Genomic DNA, 10993 nt, shown 5'->3' with positions numbered 1-10993 from the left:
TTTTTCAATTATGGGGAAGGAAAAAGAAACCAACAAACCATATTATTGTCAAGAACTATTCTCACAAAGCTTTCCAATTATGCACATGGCACTGAAACTAAAAAGAAACCACCTGATTACAGCTGTGGGTAGGGGGACATCTACTTCTAGAGGAAATGAATGGGAAAAGTAACTCTAAGGGGCTGGGGATTTAGCTCAGTGGTGCTGCTACCTGCCTCACAAGGTCCTAGTTTGATCCCTGGTACAAAAAAAAAAAAAAGAAACTCTAAGGATCCCCAACAGGGAAAAAAAAAAAAAAAATGAAAAGACAATAAAACAGTGTCAGCATTGAAATTCAAACACAATCAATTGATCCTAGACATGTAAAAAGTTAATAATGTTCTAACCAGCTTTCACCTCTCTCTTTGACATCCAAACTAAAGTCAGTGTTCTGTGTATCCTCAAAAGGCATATAAGGGGTGGGGTGCGGCAATCAGATCCATCTTAAATCCTTAGCCAACTTGCCTCAGTTCAAAATTAATCATGTTTTTAATAAGCAACAAATACCAAAACACTGCCTTCATCCTTGAAAGCAAACTTTCTAAAATGTTCCTGTATCTGTACTCATTATGCAGTGTAACAAAACTCATCCAAATAAAGTGATAATTAACATGCTATTATTGGAAGTCTGAAAAGAATAGAATCCTTAAAACTTAAAACTATGAATCCCCCAAATCAGTCATTACAGAAAGAAGCCAATATGAAATATTGTGAGGTTAAATAGTATTTCCTCAAAATCAGTACTTCCTTCTAAGCACTTTCTAAAGCAAATACAATTGCTGACTACTAAGCAAGAAGTTCCTTACTATATGTAACTTCCTCTCAGCAGGTCTCAGTAACCGAAATGAGAATTTAGAAAATAGGACTGTCCACATTAGAAATAAATGGCATTTCAACTGGTTAGACTGAAGGACATTTACCCTATAAAAAAACCAATCAAGTGCTTTCTCTCTCAATTTCTTGGGTTAGGTCTAGTTTAATTTTTACACCAGAATCCTTCATTAATAATTCTTCCTTTAGGGTTTCAGTGATTGCAGACTCAATTACCAATGAGTCATTTACTATGTCTCCCTGGAAAGGTGAGGGGGAACCTAGAATATGAGCATATACAGAGAAGGATAGTGTAACATAACTACATAAAGAGTTTTAAACAAGCTTTAAAATGCTGCAAAAAGGGAGAGGGACTTAAAGTTAATGAATCTAGCTTCTTGCACCCACAGAGAAGACAGAATTTTGAAATAACAAACACATTTAAAAAAATGAGCTGGGAAAATATAGAACATAGCAGAATTCTCAATTTAAGTTAAATTATTCAATAAAACAATAAATGCCAACCTGTTTAACTGACCATTAATGGAATAAATCAGAATGTTTCTGTAAGTTGTAGAAATCCTGATAATAAGTAACATTATTACATATGAATCAAAGAACAAACTCAGCAGCCCCACAAATGCTTTAAGTAAAAACAATGTCTTAAACACTGTAGTCACAATCTATAAGATATGTATGGTTTTCTTCTCCAAACACTTAAATTAGCAAATACGACATCACATGTCTACTGAACTCGAACTTCAGCCCTTTGAAATTGATCTATATTTTTAGCCTAACTGAGAAAATGTTCATGCAACTTTCCAATCTACAGATAATTCACAGGTATCTAAAACCAAAGTGCAAAAATCATGGAGTTTTTTACCCTTCAATTACAGACAGTCTTTAAACCACAGAACTGAAAGGACTTTTCCACACAGTGGTGAATGTGATGAAGAAATAAACATGTATCTTATTTTTGGTCTTCTGTTTTTGTTCTCTTTCCTTCATAGTCCATTTCAAAATATGGATTTAATTTCAGCAATTCAGATCCAGTCCTGTCCAGTGGTCTGGTACCATAAGGAAATACTTGTCCATTGCTTCACAAAACCTAGTCCTATACAACTCTGGAGAGACCACAGTTGGCATTTTACCTAAAATTATGAAAAGGAAAAAGGAGGAAAGCTGTTATATATGTAACTGATTGGGCAACTAACTTCACCCATGTTTCTTCATATAAACTACCATAAAGATACATACAGCACATAGTCTAAAGGAGGGAAGGTTATCTGCTGTGCCACCTGCTATGGACAGTACCCTCCCTGCTATCAGTTTTTATGTCAAAAGAGGGGCTACTGCCTAGATATAAGAGATGTCTAAAGACATAACTGAAGCAAGTAATGTTTATTAGAGAACTAAGAAGATATCAGATATTACTCTACAACAAACTCTTACTCAGAACCTGATTTTTTTCTTCTAACTTCTTATTTTGGGAACTAGCACTCTAACACAAATTTAAACCCTGTATTTCCCTACGTACACAATTTTCCTTATTGTAGGGTAATTCTGGGAATAAAATCACAGAGACAACTATATGACTTTTAGAATTAAAAAATAGTGCTTCTTAAATTTTAACTGATAAGGAGTAATGAGAATAAAGACTAAACAAAACAAAAATTCTGCTCACCTTGTCCTCCTAAAATTCCTGTTGATTTCACAACCATCTCAAGCTTTTTGTCCCACGTAAATGTTCGAATGTAATCTGAGGGTAGAAGGAGGCAGGCAAAATGAGCAATAAAGCTATGTTAATAAATATGGGAAAATGACAATAGCAATGACTCTCCCAACTATTTCTGCTTTTTGTTGAATGCTGGCTGATGATATGTCAAATGCTATTCTAAGGATTCTCCCCATATTAATTTGCTTATTCCTGACAACAATGAGCCAGGCCCTCCTTTGTAGATGACTTTTTAAATTTGCATTGGTACTTTGGTTCGTGCACTTAATTCTTTCCACAGTTCTGGTCACAAACCAAATCGGACAAAAACTGAATCAAATTTTCCTATAAGGTCAACATTGAACCTAACCAATGAATTTGTTTTGGTTTCCATCCAATTTAGTTTGTGACCGAGGTACATATTTTTTGTAAAGATAATGAATTAGAAATAAAGAGACAGAATAGAAAGGATTTGAGTACAAAACTATCTTTGAAATTTCCCAATGAAAGCTTGTGAAAATATTCAATATCAGGTTCAACAGAATTGTAAAGATTTTACTCTGTTTAATTATCAACCATAAGAGAGTACACCTAGTAACTTACCGATAATTCCAACTACCAGCTCATTGCTAGTATCATCTCGCCCAACCAGCAAAGAATAATCAATAATGAGGTGGCTAGAAAGGAAATGAGAGTCACTATGGATAGCAGTCCTCAGCACAGCCTTGGAATGTGAACGAATATACAGGGGGTTGTCTCGAACCATCTTTAGAAGATTTTCATCCAGCAGGACGACATCACAACTCTCTTTCCCAGTGTCAGTTTTTACATTTCGATTCCTGAGTGAGCCCTTCAAATCAAAAACCTAGTAGAAAGAGAATTCTTTGTTACTTGTGTGTGAGTTCGCACACTAGTTAACTAATGTAATTAAAAAGGCAGACTTCTTATAGTCACTACCATTATTTCATAAATTTTATAATGTCATTAAATGTTTCTTAATGTAAGTATATCATACTCAATAAATCAAGCCAAGTTAATCGACTTTTAGATGCATTGACAACTACAAAAAATTTATCATCAGATCACAAAGCATCATAAAGAAAAATGCAAATACTCTTACAAAATTAAACTTTTGATATCAAAACAGATTATAATTATGGCAATGTAGAATGAACAGCAAAATTTTAGTAATATTTAAGCAGTAGGAAAAGCAGTGAATTCAAAGGCCACAGATCTTGCATTCCAGGACCAGTAGCAGGCCTGCAATGTAGTCAGCAAACCAGGGCTGGGCACCTCTGCCCAGCTCATGATAATGGTAAGGAGCCAGTGCCAAGATGAAAATCAATCAGATCATTAAGCACACTGTTCAGTTCAGCTAATGCTTTCCTCATAAAAAGATGGATTCAGTGAAGAGAGAGAACTGAATTAGTCAGGCACTGTTTTCTCAACTCTGCACAGGCTGGGAACAACTCAAGGATCAGCACCATGAAAAGTACTATTCAAGAATAATCTAGACCACCCCAGAATCAAAAATAGGTGTGTTACTGACACACTGGGAAGGGCACTGTTCGGGAATAATCTAGACCGCCCTGGGGTCTGAAATAGCTGTGTGACTCTGATAAAGCACTTCATTTCTCTGAATCTCATTTGATTTACTTTTAAAATTGAGATAACAGCTATTATCTAGAATATATAAAGAACTCAAAACAATCAGCCCCCCCAAATATAAAGACCCAATTCAAAAATGGGCATCCAAAATGAACAGACATTTCTCAGACAAAGAAGTAAAAGCAGCAACTAAATATATGAAAAAATGTTCCACATCACTGGTCATTCAAGAGATGCAGATGAAAACAACACTGAGATTCCACATCACCCCACAAAGAATGGCTGCTATCAAGAAATCACACAATAACAAATGTTGGCGGGGTTGTGGGGAGAAAGGAACCCTTCTCCATGGTTGGTGGGAGTGCAGACTGGTGCAACCACTATGGAAATCAATATGGAGATACCTCAAAGAGCTGGGACTAGAGGTTCCATTGACCCAGCCATAGCTCTGCTGGGTATCTTTCCAAAAGAACTAAAAGAATTATATCACAGTGACATATGTGCACCTATGTTTATAGCAGCACAGTTTGTAATAGCTAAAACATGGAAACAGCACATTTGCCCATCAGTTGGAAACTGGATAAAGAAGATGTGGTTTTTCTATAAAATGGAATACTACTCAGCCATAAAGAATGAGAAATTAGAGTAAGGACCCAAGAACCCTAGAGGAGGTCTCTCCAGCTGTCTGCCTGGGACCACCCGGCAGGTGCACGACCTCCCGGACTGTGTGCCACCAGATCCAGTAAAGAAGGTAGCTGCGCGGGCGCCCTTTAAACACCCCCACAACCTGCTCCCCGCCACCCTCACCCCACCCCCGTTCTCAAACCTCCTGATTGGGCCAGTCCTTGGACCAACTCTGCAGAGGCACAGGTTCTCGTGAAGGGTAGTTTTCTGAGCTCCCAACTTTGAACATCTTTAAAGAAAGGGCAGGGGAAACCTGTAATAGAACTGAGTGGAGTTCAACCCTGTGGGTTGGGAAACTCAACTTAGGCCTTGTGGACTGAGGTCAGTCTGAGTTGTGGGGACCTGCCATTGGCTTGCCGAAATCAGGGGATTCGGTTCTGCATATGGCTGTACATGTGGTATAGTATGACAACAGAGACATAGTCTGAAAGAGGCCCTTCAAATTCTTTTTTTTCTTTCTTTCTTTTCCTCATTCCACCCTAAAATTTATTTCTTTTTTCTGTCCTCTCTCTCCAACTCAGTCTCTTGCTCCACCATATTATCCCTCATCTCCCTTTTTATTCCTGCTCCTGCCCTAACTCAGACTTCTTCTTTTATTATTTTTCCTTCCTTGGGGGGGGGTTTGTTTTGTTGTTTTGGTTTTTTGTTTTTTTTTTTACTTTATGTTCTTTTCTCCAGTCATTTTACCTCACTCGTGGCTCCGTAGCTTCAAGGGAAGGCAAGCGCCTGTTACTGTTAAGGGGATATATTCTTGTCCTTATTCCTGTACTCTGTCTATCCCCTCTGAAGTTGATAGCTTCATAAAGATAGTAAGGTCATTCCACATCCTCTGGTTTCACTTCAAACCTGCTCCAGTCTTTCACTTATCTACTCCTCTTGTCCTAGCTCAATCTAACCCCTCATGCTAAATGGTAAAGATGCTATATTGAAAAGTGTATTCACTGCAAACATATTTTGGGCTGCTTCTTGATATTAATTTAATTCACACGGTTTAAAGCTGATAGATTAATGACTACCACAAGTGGTCAGTTTGCAAGCTGTGCTTGATCCTATTGGACTGCTGAATGTATCAATTGGGATAAAGGATTGTGATTGATTTAATGAGTTGTTTTCTCTGATATTATGAAAATGAGGATGTCTATGAGTCATTAGAAACTCAAAAGCTAAAACACAACTATATCAGGAAGATTTAAATAATACCCAGAAATTAAAGAAGGACAACCCAACAACAAAAATAAAAATGAGAAAACACTTAAGCAAGACACAAAGACAGATTTCCAGTTCACCAATGCCAAAGAGTAGGACAAATGAAGATGAAAAGTCTGATAGTGAACCAGCAGGACACCCTGGACCCATAGCACAGGAGGTAACAAAACAGATCAATCAGGCTCTAGAAAAATTCAAATCAGAAATAATTTCCCAGTTAACCATAGAGATGATGAGCAAATTGGAAGTCATGATTCAAGACTCTAGAACAGAAACTGACAAAAAAATAGATGAGCTCAAGACCATGATAAAAACCATGAAGACTCGGCACAAGAAATGGAAACAATGAATGCCCAACAGAGGAAAGAAATGGAATCCATAAAACAGATTCAAACAGATATCCAGGAGATTAAAAACTCTATTGAAAGTGTACGTAACAGAATGAAAGATTGCAAAGATAGAATTTCAGATATAGAAGATAGGATCTCTGTCAGTGACCGTGAAAAAAGATGTCTCTCAAAAACAGGAAGGGATCATGAGAAATCAATTCAACAACTTCTAGACGATGCAAAGAAAAATAACATAAGACCGATAGGAATTCATGAAAAAGGAGAAAACGCAAATGACCTAAAAAAGCTCTTCACAGAATTAATGACAGAAAACTTCCCAAACAGAAGGGAAGAATTAGACATACAGATAAGTGAGGCATATAGAACTCCATCTAGTCACGATCAAAAAAAATCTACACCTAGACATATAATAATCAAGATCCCAGAAATCCAACAGAAAAACAAAATACTACAAGCAGTAAGAGAAAAGAAACAAATCACATGCAAAGGACAGCCCATTAGAATCACAGCAGACTTTTTAACACAAACCCTTAGGTCAAGGAGAGCCTGGAGTGAGGTATTCCAAGTCCTAAAAGAAAATAACCTCCAACCTAGACTGATGTATCCTGCAAAACTCTCTTTCAAAATAGATGGGGAAATAAGATACTTCCACGACAAAGAACATCTGAGAAATTTTATGAATACCAAACCAGCACTGCAAGGAATTCTAAACAATATCCTAGAAAAGGACAATAAAGGTCACAATACCATGAGGCTCAAGAGACCAAATCAAATAAGCAAGGCAAGAAACTAAAAGGAGATAGGAGAAAAAGTAAAAAGAGTCAACAAAAGGACAATAACATGGCAATAATAAGTCAGAATATATCAGTTATAACCATCAATGTTAATGGCCTCAATTTACCAATCAAGAGAAATTGACTGGCAGAATGGATTAAGAAACAAAATCCAACAATATATACAAGAAACACACCTAGTGCAAAAGGAAGCCCATAGACTGAAGGTGAAAGGATGGAAAACAATTCTCCATGTGTTAGGAGCCCAGAAAAAAGCAGGGGTAGCAATCTTATTCTCAGATAAAGTAAATTTCAAACCAAAACTCATTAAGAGAGACAAAGAAGGACACTACATCCTTGTAAAGGGAACAATTCAAGAGGAAGAGCTGACAATCATAAACATATATGCACCAAATATAAAGGCCCCAACTATATAAAACAAATATTAAGTAACATGAAAAACTATTAATAAGCACTAATACAATTTCAGTGGGGGATTTAAATACCCCACTATCACAAATTGACAGATTATCTAGGCAGAAAATCAACAATGAAATACTAGAACTGAACCAAGCTTTGGAACACATGGACTTAATAGATGTTTAAAGAGCATTCCACCCCACAAAATCAGAATATACATTCTTTTCGGCTGCACATGGATCATTTTCCAAGATAGACCACATAATGGAACACATGGACTTAATAGATGTTTAAAGAGCATTCCACCCCACAAAATCAGAATATACATTCTTTTCGGCTGCACATGGATCATTTTCCAAGATAGATCACATATTGGCTCACAGAACAGGTCTGAATAAATGCAAAAGAATTGAAGTCATCCCCTGTATATTATCAGATCATAGTGCAATCAAGCTGGAGATCAACAGCACAAGAAACTGTAGGAATTTCACAAGCACACAGAAACTGAACAACACTCTCCTAAACAATCAATGGATTACAGAGGAAATTAAAGAAGAGATTAGACAGTTTTTACAAATAAATGAAAATGCCAATACAACATACAGGAATCTATGGGACACAATGAAAGCAGTTCTATGAGGAAAATTCATAACATTGAATACGGACACTAGGAAAACACAGCGGGCTCAAATAAACAACTTAACGATGAAACTTAGACTCCTAGAAAAACAAGAGCAAGATAAACCCAAAGCTCGAACAAGAGAGGAAATTATAAAGATCCAAGCAGAAATCAATGCAACTGAAACTAAGAAAACAATACAAAAAATAAATGAAACAAAGAGCTGGTTTTTTGAAAGAATAAATAAAATCGACAAACCCCATAGCTAATCTTATCAAAAAAAGGAAAGGCTCAGATACATGCAATCAGGAATGAAAAAGGCGAAGTCACAACAGATCCAAAAGAAATCCAGAAGATCATGAATACCTATTTTGAGAACCTGTACTCCAATAAAATGGAAACACAGAAGAAATGGACCGATTTTTAGATACTTACGAATTACCAAAGTTGAACAAAAAAGATAAAAATATTTTAAACACCCCAATTATAGTCAGTGAAATTGAAAATGTAATTAAAAATTTACCAACAAAGAAAAGCCCAGGCCCTGATGGATTCACTGCTGAATTTTACAAGACATTTAGATAAGAACTACTGCCACTACTCTTCAAACTTTTCAATGAAATTGAAAGGGAAGCTATGCTTCCAAATTCATTCCTGGAAGCAAGTATCACTTTGATTCCCAAACCAGGGAATGATGTAACTAAAAAGGAGAACTACAGACCAATCTCCTTAATGCATATAGATGCAAAAATCCTTAATAAGATACTAGCAAACAGAATACAGAGGATTATCAAGAAGATCATCCATCCCTACCAAGTCGGATTTATTCCAGAGATGCAAGGGTGGTTCAACATACAAAAGTCAATAAATGTAATACATTATATTAACAAAATCAAGGACAAAAACCAATGACCCTCTCAATCGATGCAGAAAAAGCATTTGATAAAATTCAACACCCATTCATGATAAAAACCCTGCAAAAAATTGGAATAGATGGTCTACACCTCAACTTAATAAAGGGTATCTATGAAAAACCAACAGCCAACATCATATTAAATGGCCAAACACTGAATACCTTCATGTTAAAATCAGGAACAAGACAAGGATGCCCATTATCACCACTCCTCTTCAATATAGTTCTGGAAACATTAGCCACAGCAATTAGATAAGAGAAAGAAATTAAAGCAATAAAGATAGTAAAGGAAGAAGTTAAACTGTCATTATTTGCTGATGATATGATATTCTACATTGAAGACCCAAAAAACTCCACCAAAAGACTTCTAGACTTAATTGACAGATTCAATAGAGTATCTGGATATAAGGTGAACACCCAAAAATCAATAGCCTTCTTATACACAAATAACAGATTCACTGAGAGAGAAATAAGGGAAACAATTCCTTTTACAATAGCATCCCAAAAAATGAAGTATCTAGGAATCAACCTAACAAAAGAAGCAAAAGATCTCTACACTGAAAACTACAGCACTCTGAAAAAAGAAAGTGAAGAGGATATAAAAAAATGGAAAGATATCCCCTGCTCCTGGGTAGGAAGAATCAACATAGTGAAAATGGCCATACTACCAAAACTTCTATATAGATTCAATGCAATGCCAATTGAAATTCCACCCCTATATTTCACAGAACTAGAAAAAAGAATCCAAAAATTCATTTGGAACCATAAGAGACCTAGAATAGCAAAAGCCATTTTAGGCAACAGACACATGGCACCAGGTATAACAATTCCTAATTTGAAACTATACTGCAAAGCCACTGTGATAAAAACAACATGGTACTGGCAAAGAAACAGGCCTGAGGATCAGTGGAACAGATTGGAAGACACAAAAACAAACACAGATGTACTCAGCTACCTCATCTTTGATAAAGGAGCTGACCATCCTCAGTGGAGGAAAGATAGCCTCTTTAATAAATGGTGTTGGAAAAACTGGATGTCAACCTGTCACAGATTAAAACTAGACCCTTATCTTTCACCATGCACTAAATTAAAATCCAAATGGATTAAAGATTTAAATATTAAAACAGAAATATTAAACTTGCTGGAAGGTAAGTTAGGCAGAACTCTTTAAGACATTGGCATAGGAAAAGACTTTATGAACAAATCCTCAGTAGCATGGGAACTAGCAGATAGAATCAACAACTGGGATCTCATCTTACTAAAAAGCTTCTGTACTTCAAAAGAAACCATCAGCAGAACTGAGACAATCTAAAATGTGGGAAAAAATTTTTAACAGCTGTTCCTCAGACAAAGGACTATTATCAAAAATATATAAAGAACTCAAAACAATTAGCCCCCGCAAATATAAAGACCCTATTCAAAAATGGGCATCCGAAATGAACAGACATTTTTCAGACAAAGAAGTAAAAGCAGTAAGTAAATATATTAAAAAAAAAATGTTCCACATCACTGGTCATTCCAGAGATGCAGATGAAAACAACACTGAATTCCACTCACCCCACAAAGAATGGCTGCTATCAAGAAATCAACCAATAACAAATGTTGGCGGGGTTGTGGGGAGAAAGGAAGCCTTCTCCATTGTTGGTGGGGGTGCAGACTCGTGCAACCACTATGGAAATCAATATGGAGATACCTCAAAGATCTTGGACTGGAGGTTCCATTTGACCCAGCCATCCCTCTGCTGGGTATCTTTCCAAAAGAATTAAAAGAATCATATCACAGAGAAGTATGTGCACCCATGTTTATAGCGGCACAGTTTGTAATAGCTAAAACTTGGAAACAGCCCATTTGCCCATC

General features: G+C 36.4%; 1 protein-coding gene across 14 annotated transcripts in view; it reads right to left on the bottom strand.

Annotated features, from left to right (window-relative positions):
- Window positions 1-248: 248 nt before the first annotated feature.
- The window catches only part of Pikfyve (phosphoinositide kinase, FYVE-type zinc finger containing), a 120655-nt gene continuing 109910 nt past the window's right edge, over window positions 249-10993 (bottom strand). For 13 of the 14 annotated variants that reach the window (XM_010616067.2, XM_010616065.3, XM_010616064.3 and 10 more), the window contains 3 exons: window positions 3167-3428; window positions 2534-2608; window positions 249-2000 (listed from right to left, as the gene is read on the bottom strand). In XM_010616067.2, coding sequence (XP_010614369.1) covers window positions 1885-2000; window positions 2534-2608; window positions 3167-3428 — 453 coding nt within the window. In that variant the 3' untranslated portion in view covers window positions 249-1884. Of the gene's footprint in view, window positions 2001-2533; window positions 2609-3166; window positions 3429-10993 lie in introns of those variants that run through there. The other variant, XR_778673.2, reaches the window with a different exon arrangement.

Source organism: Fukomys damarensis, unplaced genomic scaffold (assembly GCF_012274545.1).
Source record: "Fukomys damarensis isolate Sample0158 unplaced genomic scaffold, DMR_v1.0_HiC HiC_scaffold_16, whole genome shotgun sequence".
Classification (NCBI taxonomy): Eukaryota; Metazoa; Chordata; class Mammalia; order Rodentia; family Bathyergidae; genus Fukomys; species Fukomys damarensis.
This window is presented reverse-complemented; position numbering and strand designations above follow the sequence as displayed.